Raw genomic sequence first — 24,014 nt, forward strand, 5'->3', positions numbered from 1 at the left:
ACCATGCTAGAGTTGCTAATGCTACTTCCTGATGTTGCACCCTGCGTTCAACCAGGGGTAATGCCACATTCCTGTGCTAGTCCGAACTAGGAAACTGACATTTCCGACTAATTTTCTTTCTTCTTCTTTGAGGTTTATTGGCAGACTAAACTCATAAGGTGTATTGCCGCCACCTACTGTATGATGTACTAAAAAAAATATATCCCAAAAAACAAAAGCTGTTTTGGATGACGAAATTCATACTAATTAACAAAAACACTAACCAAAATTCACTCTACTACCCTGAATTTCAAACCAAAAACAACTGTAGTCCTTCAATTGGATTTAAATGTCTACATGTCCGACTTGCTAACTTGTTGTAGTTATATGCGTTCCACAAACCTACAACCTGATTGGTTGAACGTGGTGCGCAACATCAGTAAATTGTCAAAAAATATGAAATATTGTGTTTTATTAAGACATACTTTTTTTTACCTGTTTTTTTCTTCTTCTGGCGGCACGCTATTAAAGCTAGTGGAGGATGTTTTATGTACGAACTGGTCTCCGGGGACACAGTGTATTACTGGCTGGGCACATTAAGCCCAGAAGAGATCCATAGCACTAGCGACTGAGTGTCCAGTGTAGGCATAGGAGATTACCTGTTGGCTGTCATTTTTTTGTTGAAGGGAATACAAAAAAATTGTTGGACAGAATTTTGATATAATATTAAACAGCTACTACCCCCCGTGATGGTTGTGAAGCAGGTTCAGTTTCACTTTTTTGAGCCATCTCAGTATCCTTAAACACATGACGATGCCGGAAGTGTGTAGAAACAGACGAGCTTCTTACACGAGTTGGGACTCACATTGGAGTGAAATACTAAATTGAAATGTCCATGGCCCAGATTGTACCAGGACAGTTTGATGATGCGGATGAATCAAACAGGTGAGTCGTCAAGTATCCTTTATTTGTAGCCCTTTACTGCTAGTTGTACTTACAGCCTTGTTTGTTGTTGCTAGCATGCGGCATCGTCATTAACGTTAGCTACCAACTACTGACACCACGGGCAAATAGCTAGCTATAGCGAAGTATTTAGCTATTTCATTGTTTGAACAACTTATTGGATAAGTACAAAAAAAAGCGTGTTGAATTTGTATTTCACAACATGAGTTTTGACATAAAATGATCTAGCTAGCTACTTTAACCAACTAACGTTAGCTAGTAGTTACTAGCGTTGTGCCCATGTCCTGTGCCTACTCAAGTGTTAGCTAGTAGCCCAAAAGCCGGCAGATGTGATATTGAGTCGTGTTATTTTACCGTTCAAAGGTGTTGTACACTCGTATCCCCCAGCTTATACACTCGTATCCCCCGTGGACCGGTTCGTACATAAAACATTCTCCATGCAGGTTACAAAGGCGTTGATTTCCCATCTAACTCAATTTAATGGCGAGAAGGGCTGAAAGTAACGGAGAAAAGATGCATACTTTCCTTATGAAACACCATTTTCCACCACCATGCGCCAGAAGATCGCCATCTGCCGGCGTTTTGACTGGCTAGCCAGTATATAACGTTAGCTATAAAACAAGGTAGCCCATGTCTCTTTTCTTTCATTTAGCATGGCAAATCTAGCAGAGGTTATTAAAGGAACGTATGTAATGACTCAAGACAAACAGCACACTGCATGTTATTTATTGCCCCCCCTCTCCCTTTGTTCATGTAGCTAGCTAGCTAAGACAATTGTTTGTTTTGTTTCTGTCAGTGTCTCAATGTACAGAGCCTGACTACTAGCTCTGTTTCTTTTCAGTAGTGTTGCCAATACCCAACCAGCTGAGGAGATGCTTGCATTAGAGGGCCAGATCGGTGGAGTTAGCCTGGACACACTATATCATGATTCGTGCGAATATGATGAGGAGGAGGATGATGATGATGATGATGATGATGATGATTGGGACTGGAATGAGACGGGAGACTTGACAAAACGCTACATGGCTAATAGAACAGGAATGAATCACCAGGTAAGTTCAGAACAGCTTGTGCTAATGACTTGTTTTATGATTTATCAGCTAATCAATCATTATTTCAAAATGTACATGTACTAGTGGAGTTTGCTCCCATAGCAGGAGCCAATATTGGGTATATGAGAAGATGAAGCAAACTGATGTCATCTCTTTGTTTTTTTGCAGGCAAATAAACAAAATCCTAGTAACAAATCACAGAAACTGTCAACCCCCACTGACAAGGCTCTGAGGAAGTTTGAACACAAAATTAATTTAGGTGAGTTCAAGTAGAATTTTTAGTTCTGAGTGATGAACCGAAATGTTGGCTATAGTTTTCGTTTTTTAAACAACTAATTGACGACTGTTCAATTATTTTAATTCCAGTTCGTTCTGTTTTTTCCTGAGCTCAATGCACACATTGCACAGTTTCTCTAGAGATAAATCAGATCCAGCCTGAACTGTGCGATGTTGTAAGGAGTTGTAGTTTCCAACAGGCCAATATTCTACATAGTTTAGCACATAAAACGTGGTAATTAACTACAAATGACCATAATCCATTGCACATCTACTTGTACGGTCTGTGTTTCTTTTACGCCTGCTACGGAAGAGACAAGCATGCACGATTGTGAGGGGATATAGAGAGCAGCTGTTGCTTTGTGAGGTGCCTCTACCTGAAATGATGAAAGTGATTGATAGTTGGTGTTCAGCAGTCATAAAAGTCTACCTTATTTACTTTGAACTACAAAATAGTGATTTTCGTCAGACAGCATAGGCAGCAGCTCTATAGAGATGAGATGATGACTTGGAATGAAATAATAATGTCATCAAATGAAACAAATAATATACACAACTGAAATATTTTATTCAAGTAATGTGGATAAATGATGGTTAATACAGTCATGGGACTTTTTATTAATTGTTTTGTTCTGTGTTACAGCATTCAACCCCGAAAATCGATGAAAACTGTGATAATTTTTTGATAATCGAACCGAAACCGAACTGACCTCAAAGCACCATTCACTCAGCACTAAGTATTTTAGCTGTGTAGATGGATAATCCAATGAAGAAAGGCACATGGGTGGCCTGGGTGGTCTAGCAGTTAGTTCCGCCGTCTACAGCACACGTTTGTCAGTGTAGAATCCGCTCTTTGTGACACTCCATACATCTTTCCCACAATCTCCCGTCTGTACATTAGAAAATATACAAACCCCCCCCCCTTTGTTTAAGAATGTGAGAATTAACTGTATAGCGCGCTGAAGGTGTTCTTTTGTTTTACTGTAGATAAGCTCAACTATGCTGACTCTGTGATCAACAAAGTGACCGTGATGCAGAAACAACGAGATGCTGACACGTACGTCACCTGTCACCGAACATGACATTCAACATGACATCGCACTGCTTGGAATAAAGAGTACTTTTATTCTGTTATAGTTTAAAAAATAATTTTGTTGGCTGTTGTGGTTACTTCCGCTAGGTTTCGAGTGAAAGACAAGTCGGATCGGGCTACAGTTGAGCAGGTGTGCTTTTTATTCCCGTTGGAGTTTTGTGGTGTGTGAATGTGTGTGTGTATGTATGTATATATATATATATTAGTACCAGTCAAAAGTTTGGACACACCTACTCATTCAAGGATTTTTCTTTATTTTTACTATTTTTTTTACATTGTAGAATAATAGTGAAGAAATCAACTATGAAAGAACACATATGGAATCATGTAGTAACCAAAGAAGTGTTAAACAAATCAAAATATATTTTCTATTTGAGATTCTTCAGATAGCCACCCTTTGCCTTGAAAAATGTATGCACTCACTAAAAACTGTAAGTCGCTCTGGATAAGAGCGTCTGTTAAATGACTAAAATTTAAAAATTTAATGACAGCATTGCACACTCTTGGCATTCTCTCAACCAGCTTCACCTGGAATGTATCTATATCTGTATCTATAGTATTAGTATTAAATCAGAGATGAAAATGACATGATAATGTTATTTTATATGGCGATGGCATTCTGTTTGGATTTCATACCTGATTTCAGTGTACGGATAAGTCTGAGTAACAGAAAATCAACAGTGAATTGAGTTCCTTGTTTGTTTGAAAGGTGTTGGACCCACGGACGCGAATGATTCTGTTTAAGATGCTCAGCAGGGGTGTCATTTCAGAGATCAATGGATGTATCAGCACAGGCAAAGAGGCAAGTTGATCCCACAACGTCACGAGGCAAACGTATCCACCACTGTGGAACATTTTGGGGTCAACTTATCGTCCTACGAATGGCATATTCAGTTTCATTATTTCAAAGTGCTTTATACCAACAGGCAAATGTTTACCATGCGACCACTGCCAATGGTGAGAGCAGAGCCATCAAGATCTACAAGACCTCCATCTTACTGTTCAAGGACCGTGACAAATATGTTAGTGGAGAATTCAGGTGAACAGCATTTCCTGGCTTGTCTAAGATGGTGTTACAAAACCAAGACCTAAAAGTAACCGTATCTCAGAAGGGGTCAATGTGGAACAAACTATTTGGTGCAGACCATTGTTGCTAAGTCTGTTGTGTACCGTAGGAATGGGCATTTGAAAGATTCTGTGTTGGAGTACTCGCATGATAAATATTTGAGTACTCCCAAGGTAACGTTTTAAAATGTGAAACAGGGCTGAAAGCAAAATGTTTGCGGTATGCTATCGGTTGTTTTAAATTACTTTTATTTGTATTTATTTTACTGCACTTGACCTACTCTACAAACAATAAACACATTTGTTTATTTTGTCAGTGCTTAGAAATGTAACCTGCTAAATAATTGCAATTGTAAATTGAGTACTTATTATTAATTGAATACAAACCTTGAATCGAGTACTCATGCCCATCCCTACTGTACAGTAGTTTAAAGCTGATGAAGTCTGCCGTCTGCCCTCCAGGTTCCGCCACGGCTACTGTAAAGGAAACCCCAGGAAGATGGTGCGAACCTGGGCCGAGAAGGAGATGAGGAACCTCATCAGGTGAGCGTCCCCAAGATGAGCCATGGAAAAAAAGTAACATTGGTTATGCTTTATTTCATCGCCTGGTTTGTGGTATTTACATGGTATTTAGCCCTTTTACACTTGTACCCGTGTACTGATAGAAAATTGCAGATTGGAACGCAGTGGCTGTACAGTAACACGCTATACATGTCAGAGCTCAGTGGCTGTACAGTAACATGCTATACATGTCAGAGCTCAGTGGCTGTACAGTAACATGCTATACATGTCAGAGCTCAGTGGCTGGACAGTAACATGCTATACATGTCAGAGCTCTGGTTCTGGACAGTAACATGCTATACATGACGTCAGAGCTCAGTGGTTGGACAGTAACATGCTATACATGACGTCAGAGCTCTGGTTCTGGACAGTAACATGCTATACATGACGTCAGAGCTCAGTGGCTGGACAGTAACATGCTATACATGACGTCAGAGCTCAGTGGCTGGACAGTAACATGCTATACATGACGTCAGAGCTCAGTGGCTGTACAGTAACACGCTATACATGACGTCAGAGCTCAGTGGCTGTACAGTAACACGCTATACATGACGTCAGAGCTCAGTGGCTGGACAGTAACATGCTATACATGTCAGAGCTCAGTGGCTGGACAGTAACATGCTATACATGTCAGAGCTCTGGTTCTGTACAGTAACATGCTATACATGTCAGAGCTCTGGTTCTGTACAGTAACATGCTATACATGTCAGAGCTCAGTGGCTGGACAGTAACATGCTATACATGTCAGAGCTCAGTGGCTGGACAGTAACATGCTATACATGTCAGAGCTCTGGTTCTGTACAGTAACATGCTATACATGACGTCAGAGCTCAGTGGCTGTACAGTAACATGCTATACATGACGTCAGAGCTCAGTGGCTGTACAGTAACATGCTATACATGACGTCAGAGCTCAGTGGCTGGACAGTAACATGCTATACATGACGTCAGAGCTCAGTGGCTGGACAGTAACATGCTATATAAGACTGTGCTTCACAGCTCTGCATGGGTTTTGACTGACAGATGTTCTGAACTTGAGGACCGCATCCCTCCTGCTATAATTTGGCAACTTTTGCAAATGTTTTGTTGTCTGAGGTGAGGAAAATGCTGTAAATTAAGAGGACATGGTTTATTTTGAAAGATGAGACGTTGAGGATTATAATAAATACCGCTTCGATGTCATACAAGCAAGCCAAACACCCGTGAGTCCAAATGTGCACTTTACATTTCCATATCATAAACCTCATGTCATATACAGTGTCAAGGTTTTATGATCACTGTTGTTATAACAAGTTACAAGATGACATGGCGTCATACCTTGGGTGGCTCTGAACAGAATAAGCCTATATACGTCTATTGTGAAGAAAATTCACTGCAGAACACGCACCTGAATGCACTCATGACTCCTTTCTATGGACACCAAAATTACCAGCTGTTTCTCTGAATTGCTTTGTGAAAGCCTAACACTGTAAGATCATATTTTATAACTTAGCTAGTCTTGTTGGCAATAGAAAAACAAGCTTTCAAATGATGCCCACCTGACCCAGATTGTGATTTATAATGGGCTGTATTGGATTGCGGAAACAACAACAGTAACTGTGTGATGGCGGGGACGCAGGGTTGTGTTCCAAACTAAACAACTACAAGTCTGCTTACTATAGTTCCTCAACGGCACAGCTAGGAGAGCTCAAAAAAGCACCTTACAGTTGAGGACTTCATTGAGTCATAAAAGTGCATTGAAATTACACTGAACAAAAATATATAAATGCATCAATTTTACTGAGTTACAGTTCATATAAGGAAATCGGTCAATTTTAAGTAAATTCATTAGGCCCTAATCTATGGGTTTCATATTACTGTGAATACAGATATACGTCGGTTGGTCATAGAAATTTGAGAGCAATAATTGTTTTGTGTTAATGGACATTTCTGGGATCTTTTATTTCAGAGCATGAAACGTGGGATCAACACTTTTTTTACATGTTGCTTTTATATTTTTGTTCAGTATACTTAGGAACTGTGCACACTTTGGAGAGATGTGTGGCCACTTGGAGTCATCAGTTAGTCCTCTCACTCAAACCCTTGTTATTTTCTTGTCTTATGTTGCACCTACAACACATTTTCCAGGAATATTCTCATGTTACTGAATGTATCCAGAGTATTTTCACATTTCGCTATCAACAACTGCGGCAAAGTACAGTAAATGTAAAATGCACATAAAATCAAGTGTAATGTTTGGATTCAGTCTTGTCAGGTGAACTGTTGTTCTCAAATTAGGTCAAATCTTTCCATAATCTCCAAACTGTTCCCTTTCAGTTGCTACCATGCTTATGCATATACTTTTCATATTTATTCTGTAAGAAACTTTTCAATTTAATGTAAATGGTTAAGAACCTATACCAGATGCCTTCTGGTACTTACTTCAAATAATTCAACATCATTGGTAACTACCTGGTACCAAATGGTACAAGCCTACGCTTGTGTCAATGAATCCCCTTTGACCCTAAATGTACAACAAAAAGGTTTTGAAAACTGACTGATAAAGGGAGAAACGCTGGTTTTCCTTTTCACTTGCAACACTCTGCACGAATGAATACGACCCTGCGTTTCAGCTTGTCTCTCCCTACTGCGTGTCTCCAGGTTACAGACGGCAGGCATCCCAAGTCCGGAGCCAATCATGCTGCGTAGCCACGTGCTCCTCATGAGTTTCATCGGCAGGGATGACATGTATGTATGATCTGGCTTCGTTTCTGTTTTAACCGGTCAATATTATATACCGTTTCTGTTTTAACCTGTCAATATTATATACCGTTTCTGTTTTAACCTGTCAATATTATATACTGTTTCTGTTTTAACCTTTCAATAATATATACCGTTTCTGTTTTAACCTGTCAATATTATATACCGTTTCTGTTTTAACCTGTCAATATTATATACCGTTTCTGTTTTAACCTGTTAATATTATATACCGTTTCTGTTTTAACCTTTCAATAATATATACCGTTTCTGTTTTAACCTGTCAATATTATATACCGTTTCTGTTTTAACCTGTCAATATTATATACCGTTTCTGTTTTAACCTGTCAATATTATATACCGGTTTGTATGTCTGGCTTAAAGGTTGTGTAAGTTCTGGTTTTATCTAGCCTGTATGTGTGTAGTGAGCTGCGGTCCAAATCAATTCTCTCAACGGACAATAAACAATTCAATTATTCAACCGTACTCATTGCTAATTGTGATGAATCGAGAGTAAATTGGTTCAATAAGGGTTTGTTCTGGAACTTCTGGTAAATTATGGCTTATGTTTTTTGCAGTTTTTCTATAGTTAACAATGTCAACGTTGAACATTGTGGTTTTTGCTGCTGTATTGTGTTATAGCAGTGTGTGTGTGGTGTTTGAGATACATTCTGCGCAGGTCTGCACACAATCTACGTTTACTATAGCAAATTGATCAATTGGATGCTTCTCCGGGCTTTGAAGATCCGTTTTAATTTGTATCCTCTGGTCCCAGACCTGCTCCTCTTTTGAAGAACGCTTCCCTGTCCGAGTCCAAAGCGCGTGAGCTGTACCTTCAGGTGATACAGAACATGAGGGTTATGTACCAGGAGGCCCGGCTGGTCCATTCGGACCTCAGTGAGTTCAACATGCTGTAAGTTCCCTCCTGTTATCTGACGTGTGTGTGTGTGTGTGAACTAAGCTTATAAGTCGTTCCTTAGTTATATTCATAAGGCGTTTCTTAGTTATATTCATAAGGCGTTTCTAAGTTATATTCTTCGAGAATCAATGGGTTTGTATCATACATTGAAATGACCATTCAAATTGAACAACAGGAAATATGACTGATTATGCCTTTTTAAGTAAAAACCCTTCCATTGGTACAGGTATGGAAGTGCTGTTCGCTGCAAGTGCAGTTTTGACAGATACTGGTGTTGACTAAATTGATGCATTCAATTGTATTAATTTTAATATACACTACCAGTCAGAAGTTTGGACACACCTACTCATTCAAGGGTTTTTCTTTATTTGTACTATTTTCTACATTGTAGAATAATAGTGAAGACATCAAAACTATGAAATAACACATATGGAATCATGTAGTAACCAAAAAAGTGTTAAACAAATTAAAATATATTTGAGATTCTTCAAATAGCCACCCTTTGTCTTGATGACAGCTTTGCACACTCTTGGCATTCTCTCAACCAGCTTCATGAGGTAGTCACCTGGAATGCATTTCAATTAACAGGTGTGCCTTGTTAAAAGTTAATTTGTGGAATTTCTTTCCTCCTTAATGCGTTTGAGCCAATCAGTTGTGTTGTGGCAAGGTAGGGGGGTATACAGAAGATAGCCCTATTTGGTAAAAGACCAAGTCCATATTATGGCAAGAACAGCTCAAATAAGCAAAGAGAAACAACAGTACATCATTACTTTAAGACATGAAGGTCAGTCAATACAGAAATATTTCAAGAACTTTGAAAGTTTCATCAAGCGCAGTTGCAAAAACCATCAAGCGCTATGATGAAACTGTCTCTCATGAGGACCGCCACAGGAATGGAAGACCCAGAGTTACCTCTGCTGCCCAAACAGTTTGAGCTTCTACTTCTAAAAATCCACCTTTCCAGAAATAAGTCTCTCACTGTTGCCGCTTGCTACAGACCCCCCTCAGCCCCCAGCTGTGCCCTGGACACCATATGTGAATTGATTGCCCCCCATTTATCCTCAGAGTTTGTACTGCTTGGTGACCTAAATTGGGATATGCTTAATACCCCAGCCATCCTACAATCCAAGCTAGATGCCCTCAACCTCACGCAAATTATCAACGAACCTACCAGGTACAACCCTAAATCCGTAAACATGGGTACCCTCATAGATATCATCCTGACTAACATACCCTCTAAATACACCTCAGCTGTCTTCAACCAGGATCTCAGCGATCACTGCCTTATTGCCTGCGCCCGTAACGGGTCCGCGGTCAAACGACCACCCCTCATCACTGTCAAACGCTCCCTAAAACACTTTAGCGAGCATGCCTTCCTAATTGACCTGGCCCAGGTATCCTGGATGGATATAGATCTCATTCCGTCAGTAGAGGATGCCTGGTTGTTCCTTAAAAGTAATTTCCTCTCAATCTTAAATAAACATGCCCCATTCAAAAATACAGAACTAAGAACCGATATAGCCCCTGGTTCTCCTCAGACTTGACTGCCCTTGACCAGCACAAAAACATCCTGTGGCGTACAGCATTAGCATTAAATAGCCCCCGCGATATGCAACTTTTCAGGGAAGTTAGGAACCAATATACACAAGCAGTTAGGAAAGCAAAGGCTAACTTTTTCAAACAGAAATTTGCATCCTGTAGCACTAACTCCAAAAAGTTTTGGGACACTGTAAAGTCCATGGAGAATAAGAGCACTTCCTCCCAGCTGCCCACTGCACTGAGGCTAGGGAAACACTATCACCACCGATAAATCTACAATAATCGAGAATTTCAACAAGCATTTTGCTACAGCTGGCCATGCTTTCCATCTGGCTACCACTAACCTGGCCACCAACTCTGCACCCTCTGCTGCAACTTGCCCATGCCCCCCCGCTTCTCCTTCACACAAATTCAGACAGCTGATGTTTTGAAAGCGCTGCAAAATCTGGACCCCTACAAATCAGCTGGGCTAGACAATCTGGACCCTTTCTTTCTAAAACTAGCCGCCGAAATTGTCGCAACCCCTATTACTAGTCTGTTCAACCTCTCTTTCATAACGTCTGAGATCCCCAGAGATTGGAAAGCTGCCGCGGTCATCCCCCTCTTCAAAGGGGGTGACACTCTAGATCCAAACTGCTACAGACCTATATCCATCCTGCCCTGCCTTTCGAAAGTATTTGAAAGCCAAGTTAACAAACAGATCACCGACCATTTCGAATACCACCGTACCTTCTCCGCTATGCAATCCGGTTTCCAAGCTGGTCACGGGTGCACTTCAGCCACGCTCAAGGTCATAAACGATATTATAACCGCGATCGATAATAGACAGTACTGTGCAGCCGTCTTCATCGACCTGGCCAAGGCTTTCGACTCTGTCAACCACCGCATTCTTATTGGCAGACTAAATAGCCTTGGTTTCTCAAATGACTGCCTCGCCTGGTTCACCAACTACTTCTCAGATAGAGTTCAGTGTGTCAAATCGGAGGGCCTGTTGTCTAGACCTATGGCTGTCTCTATGGGGGGTGCCACAGGGTTCAATTCTTGGGCCGACACTTTTCTCCGTGTATATCAATGATGTCGCTCTTGCTGCTGGTGACTCTCAGATCCACCTCTACGCAGACGACACCATTTTGTATACATCTGGCCCTTCATTGGACACTGTGTTAACAAACCTCCAAACGAGCTTCAATGCCATACAACAATCCTTCAGTAGCCTCCAACTGCTCTTAAACACTAGTAAAACTAAATGCATGCTTTTCAATCGAACGCTGCTGGCACCCGCCCACCCGACTAGAATCACCACTCTCGACGGGTCTGACCTAGAGTATGTGGACAACTACAAATACCTAGGTGTCTGGTTAGACTGTAAACTCAACTTCCAGACTCACATAAAGAATCTCCAATCCAAAGTTAAATCTAGAATCGGCTTCCTATTTCACAACAAAGCCTCCTTCACTCATGCTGCCAAACATGCCCTCGTAAAACTGACTATCCTACCAATCCTTGACTTCGGCGATGTCATTTACAAAATAGCCTCCAACACTCTACTCAGCAAATTGGATGTAGTCTATCACAGTGCCATCCGTTTTGTCTCCAAAGCCCCATACACTACCCACCACTGTGACCTGTACGCTCTTGTTGGCTGGTCCTCACTACATGTTCGTCAGTCAAACCCACTGGCTCCAGGCCATCTATAAATCACTGCTAGGCAAATCCCCGCCTTATCTTAGCTCATTGGTCACCATAGCAGCACCCACCCGTAGTCTGCGCTCCAGCAGGTATATCTCACTGGTCATTCCCAAAGCCAACACCTCCTTTGGCCGCCATTCCTTCCAGTTCTCTGCTGCCAATGACTGGAACGAATTGCAAAAATCTCTGAAGCTGGAGACTCTTATCTCCATCAATAACTTTAAGCATCAGTTGTCAGAGCACCTTACCGATCACTGCACCTGTACACAGCCCATCTGAAATTAGCCCACCCAACTACCTCATCCCTATATTGTTATTTATTTTGCTCTTTTGCACCCCAGTATCTCTATTTGCACATAATCTCTTGCACATCTAGCATTCCAGTGTTAATACTATTGTAATTATTCTGCACTATAGCCTATTTATTGCCTTACCTCCATAACTTGCTACATTTGCACACACTGTATATATATTTTCTGTTGTATTTTTTGACTTTATGTTTTTTTACCCCATATGTAACTCTGTGTTGTTTTTATTGCACTGCTTTGCTTTATCTTGGCCAGGTCGCAGTTGTAAATGAGAACCTGTTCTCAACTGGTTTACCTGGTTAAATAAAGGTGAAATAAAATAAAAAAATAAAGAGGATAAGTTCATTAGAGTTACCAGCCTCAGAAATTGCAGCCCAAATAAATGCTTCACAGAGTTCAAGTAACAGACACATCTCAACATCAACTGTTCAGAGGGGACTGAGTGAATCAGGCCTTCACGGTCTAATTGCTGCAAAGAAACCACTACTAAAGGAAACCAAGAAGAAGAGACCTGCTTGGGCCAAGAAACACGAGCAATGGACATTAGACCGGTGGAAATATGTCCTTTGGTCTGGAGTCCAAATTGGAGATTTTTGTTTCCAACCGCCGTGTCTTTGAGACGCGGTGTGGGTGAACGGATGATCTCCGCATGTGTAGTTCCCACCGTAAAGCATGGAGGAGGTGGTGTTATGGTGTGGGGGTGCTTTGCTGGTGACACTGTCTGATTTATTTAGAATTCAAGGCACACTTAACCAGCATGGCTACCACAGCATTCTGCAGCGATACGCCATCCCATCTGGTTTGGGCTTAGTGGGACTATCATTTGTTTTTCAACAGGACAATGACCCAACACACCTCCAGGCTGTGTAAGGGCTATTTACCAAGAAGGAGAGTGATGGAGTGCTGCATCAGATGACCTGGCCTCCACAATCCCCGACCTCAACCCAATTGAGATGGTTTGGGATGAGTCGGACGGCAGAGTGAAGGAAAAGCAGCCAACAAGTGCTCAGCATATGTGGGAACTCCTTCAAGGCTGTTGGAAAAGCATTCCAGGTGAAGCTGGTTGAGAGAATGCCAAGAGTGTGCAAAGCTGTCATCACGGCAAATGGTGGCTATTTAAAGAATCTCAAATATAACATTATATTTTGATTTGTTTAACACTTTTTTTGGTTACTACATGATTCCATATGTGTTATTTCGTAGTTTTGATGTCTTCACTATTATTCTACAATGTAGAAAATAGTTTTTTAAAAATAAAGAAAAACCCTTGAATGAGTAGGTGTGTCCAAACTTTTGACTGGTACTGTATATATTATATATATTTTTATTTTATTGCTTATCTTTCAAGGTACAACGACGGTGACGCCTACATCATCGACGTGTCCCAGTCTGTGGAGCACGACCACCCCCACGCTCTGGAGTTCCTGCGCAAAGACTGTACCAATGTCAATGGTACGTGTGGCCCGTGTTCTCATAGTCGCAGCGAAGGAGTTCTGATATAGGATCAGTTTAGCCTTTTACATCATAATACGTATGGGGGAGACCTGGTCCTAGATCAGCACTCCTACTCTGAGACTAATCACTGAGCTCTGTGACGTTGTCAACTAACTACAGCGTTAATGCTGATAATAGAGCATTGCATTTCTATAGCATAGATTATTTTATTATTTGACAAAGCATCCTTTAGCCATATCATTATAATATTTTAAAAGGTTTTGCAACAAGGCATGTATGAAAAATTCTCTTTGTGTAATATCAACTGTAGCTACATTTGATCTGAGACTGCCGTTTTTACCCCAACTCCGACCTGACATGCGCATAATATGTCAAACATAAAGCTTAACGCGGACGTAGGTTATAGACAACAGGCAGTGCATATATGCTAGGATTGTCGGTTTCTGTGAAGTATGAGGCTCTGGGTTTGAATGAAAGGCCAGATGAGATCTGGTTCTGTGTCCCTCAGACTTCTTCCTGAAGCGCGGCGTCGCGGCGATGACGTTGCGCGAGCTCTTTGAGTTTGTCACCGATCCCTCCATCACCAGCAGCAACATCAACCTCTACTTGGAAAAGGTAGGAACACATTTCATTAGATGTGAAGTTTGTTTATGTACACGATTGAATCATAACCTTGTGCCGTTTTTTTTTTTGTTTGTCAAGTCAAAAGTTGCACTGTGGGCGCGTGCTTTCTGCGCGCGCTCAGTACTCGGAGAGCGTGGCCATTTTGATATGCCTTTGTGCATGCGTAACGGACGTCTTCTCGTTGTAGGCAATGGACATTACTTCTGAGAGGACGGCAGAGGAGAGGTCCAATCAGGATAGTGTGAATGAGGAGGTAAAGGATGAGATCTAATAATCATCAAGGTGAGAACGTTTTTAGGCTCCTCCATGACATTCTAACTCTCTCTCTCTGTTTTGGTTTATGGTTGAACTGTGACAGGTGTTTAAGAATGCGTACATCCCGCGGACACTTACAGAAGTGAGCCACTACGAACGTGACGTGGATGCCATGGCAAACATGAAAGACGACGAGTCCTCACGCAACATGCAGAATGACAACGTGAGTTGACTAAAACCTCGGTGTAACCGCTCAAATACACCATTCTGATACCAAAGTAGACGACTTTGTCAACCCCTAACTCATGGGTTCACTTTTACGTATGCACAATTACACAGGGTTCTCGAGTTCCTGATATTTATTGTTACTTTTTCAGTAGCAATGTGATTGGTCAACCCTACACTGTGTGACTGTTAATCTGGCTCTTCTGAGTTAATGGCTGTGATCTCTTTCTGATATAGATCCTCTACCAGACAGTGACGGGCCTGAAGAAGGATCTGTCTGGAGTTCAGACGGTAAGTCATAAAAACACCACCACTTTCCCTTCAGACGGTAAGTCATAAAAACACCACCACATTCCCTTCAGACGGTAAGTCATAAACACCACCACTTTCCCTTCAGACGGTAAGTCATAAACACCACCACTTTCCCTTCAGACGGTAAGTCATAAACACCACCACTTTCCCTTCAGACGGTAAGTCATAAACACCACCACTTTCCCTTCAGACGGTAAGTCATAAACACCACCACTTTCCCTTCAGACGGTAAGTCATAAACACCACCACTTTCCCTTCAGACGGTAAGTCATAAACACCACCACTTTCCCTTCAGACGGTAAGTCATAAACACCACCACTTTCCCTTCAGACGGTAAGTCACACTCAACGCCACCATTTTCCCTTGTGACTTGGCAGCAAAGGTTACGTGTCAATTAAAGAGGTTGGTAATTTTTAGAGTTATGGCTTTCTGTAGCGACTGTCAACTGAAATAGACAGATTTTAATAATGGCTTCTATTGAGAATAAAGTAATGTGTGGTTTGGGAATATTTTACCATTACCGTGCATGAGTTGAGGAATGGTAAGTTTGATTGTTTATTGCTTTTTGATTGTTGACTGTTAATTTGTCCCTCCTTTTGTAGGTACCTGCCCTGCTGCAGGACTGTGATGTGGAGGAGAGCTCAAGTTCAGAGGATGAGGATGAGGAAGAAGATGAAGATGAGCGCAAACAGGAGTCTGTGGGAGAAGACTCCCAGATTGACAAGAAGGTACGTTCTATTAGGGCTGTGAAGGTGAATTAGTTTGTCAAGTAATCTTGCAATATTTAACTGCAATCAGCAGATTTATTTTATTGCATTGGCGGGATTAATTTAATTTAGGATTAAATGCACCAACAAAAAAAGGTAATTACAAAATTGACCACCAGAGGGAGGGAGCAACTTGTGGTTATTGTAACCCTGTAACTGTGCCCACTACTTTTAGGTTATAACATGGCCTATTCAAAACTACACTAAATCTGGAACATATTCTGCATTTATCATGCAAATATCCCAAACTATTTTGATTTCTTCCAGTCTGAACTTAAGTCACCTAAAATTACATATAAATGTTTGAATCTAATATTCTATACCCAAACCGGTTTCTGTTTGAATCTAATATTCTATACCCAAACCGGTTTCTGCATTTTAGGAGAAGAAGAAATTGGCCAAGGAGGCCCAGAGGGAAAAGAGGAAAAACAAAACACCGAAACACGTGAAGAAGAGAAAGGAGAGGGTTTCAAAGATGAAGAAAGGCAAATAGGTGGACCCAGTAATCAGGAATACTCCAGACACACACCAGTCCTGAACCTAAACATGAACTTTTATCCCAGTGGCTCTATGAACTGATGTAAACCTCAGTGCTCAACACACAGGCTTTCAGCAACACTGTAGTGAAACTGGTGAACAGAGGTGCAGTATTAGGCCACACTAACAAACAGTGACAAAACATGACATGTTTCTATATAAGAAGTATGTGGAAAAAATATTGTTGACAATGTCAGGTGTCATGCACAATGCTTTAGCGTTTTTATGATCGTTATATAAAAGCAGTTCAATTAAAATGTACAAATAATAATAATACATACAAGTCTAAATGAAGTTGTACGTTACCTTGAAACATTTTACTAAAGAGGTTTCAAGGCTCTGCTATGTACAGTTACTGCAACAGCTTGCAGGGCAGGTGCTCCTGATGGCCTGTGCTAAAGTTAGTCATTTGTAAACCAAAATAACCAAATGAAAATTGTGGCTTGCAGCCAGTCCTCACATTTATAGGTATGAATTAAACAACATTATTTACCTCATGTTTGTAGTGTACATTTATTTAACATTAAATGTTTAATTTTACTTTACTGACTTTATTGTCCCCATAGTGAAATGTATTTATTCTGGAAACCAATTACCTGCATTTGAATCCAAGACGTGCAATGTGCCCAGTTGTTATACAGTAGCTTGACATTACATAATGGCATTTTGTCACGTTAACAACTTTATATTAGCAGAAATGATGATGGAACACTGAAATAAATTACAAAATTATTTGTAGTGGCCACACTTTTGTGAATAGAACATTCTACATGCTATAAGCACACAAAGTGACGGTTACATTCATTTCTATAAACATTTTATTTCAGGTGCTATTACCACTTGCCTATTCTGATGTAAATTCTTACCATACAGGGATTGAGTGTCATGGTGCATCTTATCTACATCCTTCCTCTCAGGCCCCGTATACACTCAGTTTGTACAACTTGTTTGACACAATGTTTGTGATACCAGTTTTTCTACACAATATTTACTTAACCATTGTGCGGCGTCTCCACAACGCTGACCTGATTTGATGGATAAATGACTATTAGGTAAATGAATAGACTACTGTGCTGTGGATGGCATTGCAGAGACCTTAAGGATTACACCAAACCTCTCGAGACCCAGACCCATCATATCAAAAAGAAATGGTGGATAGAATAGGAGACTCCCCTATGATGACACCGGGCTTCTGGAACAGCTCCACTATGTACACCCCTTGTTCCCTGTATTTTCTATTTGGACATTTTGGCGCAGTTGGTAAGGTGTACGAAAACCCTGTGTGACCCCATCACCTCAAAGTCCTTGTGGTATTTCACCTGCAAGTTTACACACTATCAGTTTATTCTGAGGAAAGATAACTTTTAACCAAGGTTAATTGAATTTGGGAAATGTATCATTTGAAACTATTTCAACATGAAACAGTCCGATTATCTAAATATGCACTTTATTTCAGTTTTTTTTTTTTTAAGGGAACGCTGTCTAAGCATTTGTTTATGATTTCCCTATGCAGACAAAAGTAAAGCTCTTTAAAACTTCTGAGTCAACCTTATTGATTAAATGGTCTGTTCGTCAGAAGCCAGCACCTGAGGCTAAAATATGTTTCTTGACACTGTTACATGAAGCTCTGTCTCCATAGAGTACCACAGTATGAGTCATAATACCCATAAAACCTAGCGGTCAAACCCAAAAATGATTCCAATCATTTTATCCATAGGGGATTTTAAGGGCTGTGTTTCGTGTAGGCTTATTACCCTGACGTGACGTTTTGATAACTGTAAATCTCTCTAGGACAAGGTGACTTATCAATATAGTCGCCTGTATTTACCCCCCCAAAATGAAATGCTAATTAGCTGCCAATGTGGCTATCATAAAGAACTACAAATGCCATGATGATCTGGACAAGACTGCTGAATCGAGGCAAAAGTAAGAATCTCTGGATGAACTGTTACCTAAATTTAGTAATGAATAAATTGGCTACATTTCCTTAAATTGACAATTCTGTGAACTGTCTTGTGCAAGTTTTAAATTGACACAATACCTGTTAGCAAAGGTGTCAGCTAGAGATGATGTGCAGGAACTTGCAGAGATTTGTAGTCTTGCTGATGTCACCTCGTCTGAGAGAGATTTACACGGTTATCAAAACCTCATGCCAGGGTAAGCCTACACAAAACACAGCCCTTAAGTTTTTCTAAAATTCCCTATGGGAAAAATAAATGCTGGAAAAACAATTGGAACCATTTCCCTGTTTGACCACTAGTTTTTTTTTTTTTTTTTTTTTTTTTGGGGGGTCAAATTGAAATTTCAAACAGTGCATCAATGTACTAAATGGGTCTCATCCATGTAAATAAATAAAACAATTTCCTTATCTCAAACAAGTTATATTCAGTACATGTGTGATTTAAAATGACATAGCAAAAAAGAAGTCAAAACATATTTGAGGTACAAAAAACAGACATTTCTTTGTTGGTGCACTGAACACTCCTCACGTGACAGTCCAGAGGAGGCAGGATGGCATGCTTTGGGTGGAGCTAGTCCCTTCTCCCAGGTCCTCTCCTGTTAAGATCTAACAGAACTGGACAGGTGGAAGCAATATGGCCCAACCATATGGTATGTGGATTTTTCATTATATATTGCCTTCATCTATCCAGGCCTTTTAGATCACATTGAAGGTGATAGTAGCCAGGAAAAGGGGCTAGATTAGGCAATAAACTGTGTACACACGACTTAAACTGGGGTCGGTCAAACGTTTTGACACACCCTGCAATGTTGCATTGTGGGGGATTTTAAAAAATAAAATAATTCAAGATGGCGGTCCATGGGGGAGTCAGCTCTTGGCCTGCTTCCTTTTCAGCACCAGCTCAGCCAAACGGATCATACACTCCTCCTGAAAAAGAGTAGGGGAAAAGGTTATAGGTCCATCATCATCCAAAATTAAATCATGTTTACCATCTCAGCTATTCATGAGAATTTAAGTTTGGTTATTTCCATGTTATTCTACCTACCTACAGCTAACTTGCCACTCATCGAAATTGCTTCAGGAAACCTTATACATAAGCGGACACAAATAAATGGACTTCTCCTTGGACAGTTGTGGGACTGAGGAGGCAGGCGGGGTCCTCCTCGGCTGCGGGGTCAAAGTCCCTCGGTCCTCGTCCCCCGCCCCAGTCCCTCGGTCCTCGTCCCCAGTCCCTCTGTCCTCGTCCCCAGTCCCTCTGTCCTCGTCCCCTGTCCCCCGCCCCCAGTCTTTTTGCCTCCTCCTGACACCACCTGCTGGATGCTGGAGTCTTCTTCATCCCCTCTGCCGTGGCTGCTGCCGGAGGCTGGGGTTGCGGGTCTTCACGCTGGGTCATGAGGCTGTCAGGTACGGCTCCGGCCCCAGCTTTGGAGCCCTTTCCTGGGAGAGCGCTGCTGCCCTGGGCCTTGAGCTCGGAGAGCTTCACCAGCCCCGCATCAGAGAGAGGTACAAGTTTTAGATGCTGTCTCTCTGCTGATGAATACAGTGAGGGAAAAAAGTATTTGATCCCCTGCTGATTTTGTACGTTTGACCACTGACAAAGAAATGATCAGTCTATAATTTTAATCGTAGGTTTATTTGAACAGTGAGAGACAGAATAACAACAAAGAAATCCAGAAAAACGTATGTCAAAAATATTATAAATTGATTTGCATTTTAATGAGGGAAATAAGTATTTGACCCCCTCCCAGGTGTCTTTTATACAGGTAACGAGCTGAGATTAGGAGCACACTCTTAAAGGGAGTGCTCCTAATATCAGCTTGTTACCTGTATAAAAGACACCTGTCCACAGAAGCAATCAATCAATCAGATTCCAAACTCTCCACCATGGCCAAGACCAAAGAGCTCTCCAAGGATGTCAAGGACAAGATTGTAGACCTACACAAGGCTGGAATGGGCTACAAGACCATCGCCAAGCAGCTTGGTGAGAAGGTGACAACAGTAGGTTTGATTATTCGCATATGAAAGAAACACAAAATAACTGTCAATCTCCCTCGGCCTTTGGCGCCATGCAAAATCTCATCTCGTGGAGTTGCAATGATCATGAGAACGGTGAGGAATCAGCCCAGAACTACACGGGAGGATCTTGTCAATGATCTCAAGGCAGCTGGGACCATAGTCACCAAGAAAACAATTGGTAACACACTACGCCGTGAAGGACTGAAATCCTGCAGCGCCCGCAAGGTCCCTCTGCTCAAGAAAGCACATATACATGCCCGTCTGAAGTTTGCCAATGAACATCTGAATGATTCAGAGGAGAACTGGGTGAAAGTGTTGTGGTCAGATGAGACCAAAATTGAGGTCTTTGGCATCAACTCAACTCGCCGTGTTTGGAGGAGGAATGCTGCCTATGACCCCAAGAACACCATCCCCACCATCAAACATGGAGGTGGAAACATTATGCTTTGGGGGTGTTTTTCTGCTAAGGGGACAGGACAACTTCACCGCATCAAAGGGACGATGGACAGGGCCATGTACTGTCAAATCTTGGGTGAGAACCTCCTTCCCTCAGCCAGGGCATTGAAAATGGGTCGTGGATGGGTATTCCAGCATGACAATGACCCAAAACACACGGCCAAGGCAACAAAGGAGTGGCTCAATAAGAAGCACATTAAGGTCCTGGAGTGGCCTAGCCAGTCTCCAGACCTTAATCCCATAGAAAATATGTGGAGGGAGCTGAAGGTTCGAGTTGCCAAACGTCAGGCTCGAAACCTTAATGACTTGGAGAAGATCTGCAAACAGGAGTTGGACAAAATCCCTCCTGAGATGTGTGCAAACCTGGTGGCCAACTACAAGAAACGTCTGACCTCTGATTGCCAAAAAGGGTTTTGCCACCAAGTACTAAGTCATGTTTTGCAGAGGGGTCAAATACTTATTTCCCTAATTAAAATGCAAATCAATTTATAACATTTTTGACATGCGTTTTTCTGGATTTTGTTGTTGTTAGTCTGTCTCTCACTGTTCAAATAAACCTACCATTAAAATTATAGACTGATCATGTCTTTGTCAGTGGGTAAATGTACAAAATCAGCAGGGGATCAAATACTTTTTTCCCTCACTGTAAAGTATTCCATTCAAAAGGGGACATTTTTCTAACACAACAAAAACAATGGTGCAGTTGTCAAATATAATCTATCAATTAAAATTACTTGACACAGCACTCATTTCCGAACAAGTTTGAACTGGAATGGCTATATTCCAATCAATCAATCAATCAATTTTATTTTATATAGCCCTTCATACATCAGCTAATATCTCGAAGTGCTGTACAGAAACCCAGCCTAAAACCCCAAACAGCTAGTAATGCAGGTGTAGAAGCACGGTGGCTAGGAAAAACTCCCTAGAAAGGCCAAAACCTAGGAAGAAACCTAGAGAGGAACCAGGCTATGAGGGGTGGCCAGTCCTCTTCTGGCTGTGCCGGGTGGAGATTATAACAGAACCATGCCAAGATGTTCAAAAATGTTCATAAGTGACAAGCATGGTCAAATAATAATCAGGAATAAATCTCAGTTGGCTTTTCATAGCCGATCATTAAGAGTTGAAAACAGCAGGTCTGGGACAGGTAGGGGTTCCATAACCGCAGGCAGAACAGTTGAAACTGGAATAGCAGCAAGGCCAGGCGGACTGGGGACAGCAAGGAGTCACCACGGCCGGTAGTCCCGACGTATGGTCCTAGGGCTCAGGTCTCTCAGTTGGCTTTTCATAGCCGATCATTAAGAGTTGAAAACAGCAGGTCTGGGACAGGTAGGGGTTTCGTAACCGCAGGCAGAACAGTTGAAACTGGAATAGCAGCAAGGCCAGGCGGACTGGGGACAGCAAGGTGTCAGCATGCCCGGTAGTCCTGACGTATGGTCCTAGGGCTCAGGTTCTCAGAGAGAAAGAGAGAACGAGAGAATTAGAGAGAGCATACTTAAATTCACACAGGACACTGGATAAGACAGGAGAAGTACTCCAAACATCATCCTAGTCTTCTCATGGACTTCAAACATGACATTTAAATACAAATGGCGCTTCAGTATTGGGAGTAATATCATGGATTCAGCTGTATTACATTTTCATCTCTTATTAAACTTTGCATGATTGTAGAATAAATAAAACATTTGCCATGATAAGGCAAAAACTGAAAAATAAAGTGGTCCTTTGCAGTAAGTCCCACAAGTTAAAGTAAAAAGAAACTGATGTGTTGGTTTGACCGTCTTTAACTTGTTTGACTTTTGCAGTAACCTGCAAAGGATCACAATGTTTGGAATTTTTCTTAGACGAGAGCAAGCTACTAGTCTATTACATTTCTAAACACAAAATGTTAATTTTGCCATATATTTGTCTAAGACTGACAAAACATCCACATTCCCTCCGTCTGAGTCCAGAGTTTTCCATGCACCACCCGTTCCCAATGTATACTCACATTGGTCACCCAATCTTCCTAGTTCGTGGGCGATCTTCTCCCAGCGTCCAGGTGTTCCCCCCCAGGGAACTTGGCCCTACTCCTTGTCAGAAGAGTGATGTCCTCTCCGGTGCCTGAGGAAACGACAAACAAGACTAGATCAAAGACAAGGCCATTGTGGCTTACGGTGGTCTAGGGCTGCAAAATTCCATAAACGTTCCCAAAATTCTCAGGTTTTTCCGCAAATCCCTGTTGGGGGAAAAAAAGCGGGAATTTGAGGGATTTTTGGTGAACATAACACAATAATGACCATCCAAAATCGATTCCATCTCGCTTGTTGCCTCAAATTCATGCAATTTGCCTTACTTGATCCTAGAATAGGTTCTATTAGACAGATCAAACTCTGGTAACTGTCAAACTATACCTACAAATGGCAAATCAAACTTGAACTTTATAATCCATTTTGGTTGAATTAAAAGAGCAGAGCTTTACTAATGTCGTGGAACAAACCTTTTCACAGCGGGAAAATATTGTGGACCCACCTTCTTCTTCTGAGACGTCTTATCCTCGAGCCAGTCATCCATCTGGTCTTCGATATCCTCGATGGACATTCCCTGTCTGCGACCGTGAGGGAAGGCTCATAAACAGGGAACTCAAACTTCGGCTTCTTCACTTTGGATCGTTTCTCTTCTTGGGGATGACAAGTGAGGAACGTGATAAGACAAGAGCACAAAACACACGGCTGGGGAAAATGCAACCGATGTATCCTAGTTACTGAATTATTTCAGGAAAAAGATTTCTCTCTAAATAAAACGTATTATGATTTGCTATTTTTGTTTGATACATCTAACCTTTATTTATCCAAGCAGATTAATAAAATAAAGGTTAATAAAATAAAATAAATCTTACTTTTAAATAAAGACCAGGCGAAAGTGAACAGTCAGTCATAATTAGTCATCCTTACTTATTGTTGTAGCTTCCTGTTCACTAGGTTCTGTATATGTTGGTCAACATACCACAGCTAAGGGCCGTTCTTAGGCTGTGAAGCTAAGAGAAAGTGGTTTGGGTAAATGAGTTGGACTACCTGTATGACATGGGGGGAGGGACTTGACAAGAGAGATACAGCCAGGTGCTCAGCTTGAGTGGCAGGATATCCTGCCAATGAGGTTGTGACCTGAAAGGAAAAAGGACATATTAGTACCGGTGACCATGCTGAAGTGTACATACAACACACATGAATAGGCTTCATGCTAAACAAA

General features: G+C 41.4%; 1 protein-coding gene and 1 long non-coding RNA gene across 4 annotated transcripts; one reads left to right on the forward strand and one right to left on the reverse strand.

Annotated features, from left to right (window-relative positions):
• Positions 1–772: 772 nt before the first annotated feature.
• Positions 773–17,088, forward strand: riok1 (RIO kinase 1 (yeast)). 2 transcript variants are annotated; one of them, XM_041895564.2, is made up of 17 exons: positions 773–924; positions 1,784–1,994; positions 2,163–2,253; positions 3,258–3,327; positions 3,451–3,493; positions 4,073–4,165; positions 4,290–4,402; positions 4,891–4,971; positions 7,629–7,715; positions 8,500–8,637; positions 13,528–13,631; positions 14,143–14,249; positions 14,446–14,511; positions 14,617–14,736; positions 14,976–15,029; positions 15,653–15,778; positions 16,200–17,088. In XM_041895564.2, the coding sequence occupies exons 1-17, from the start codon at positions 869–871 to the stop codon at positions 16,308–16,310; spliced, it is 1,671 nt and encodes a 556-aa protein (XP_041751498.2). In that variant the 5' UTR covers positions 773–868; the 3' UTR covers positions 16,311–17,088. The 2 variants fall into 2 exon arrangements, with proteins under 2 accessions (XP_041751498.2, XP_041751499.2); XM_041895565.2 differs by having other exon boundaries at positions 1,787–1,994.
• Positions 17,089–18,645: 1,557 nt separating this feature from the next.
• Positions 18,646–23,927, reverse strand: LOC121581399. 2 transcript variants are annotated; one of them, XR_006003190.2, is made up of 4 exons: positions 23,840–23,927; positions 23,298–23,442; positions 22,777–22,889; positions 18,646–19,241 (listed from the first exon to the last, which is right to left on the reverse strand). It is a non-coding gene; the product is annotated as an uncharacterized LOC121581399 (long non-coding RNA). The 2 variants fall into 2 exon arrangements; XR_006003191.2 differs by lacking the exon at positions 18,646–19,241 and adding an exon at positions 19,574–19,791.
• Positions 23,928–24,014: the final 87 nt, after the last annotated feature.

The sequence above is a fragment of the Coregonus clupeaformis genome, chromosome 14, assembly GCF_020615455.1.
Source record: "Coregonus clupeaformis isolate EN_2021a chromosome 14, ASM2061545v1, whole genome shotgun sequence".
NCBI lineage: Eukaryota > Metazoa > Chordata > Actinopteri > Salmoniformes > Salmonidae > Coregonus > Coregonus clupeaformis.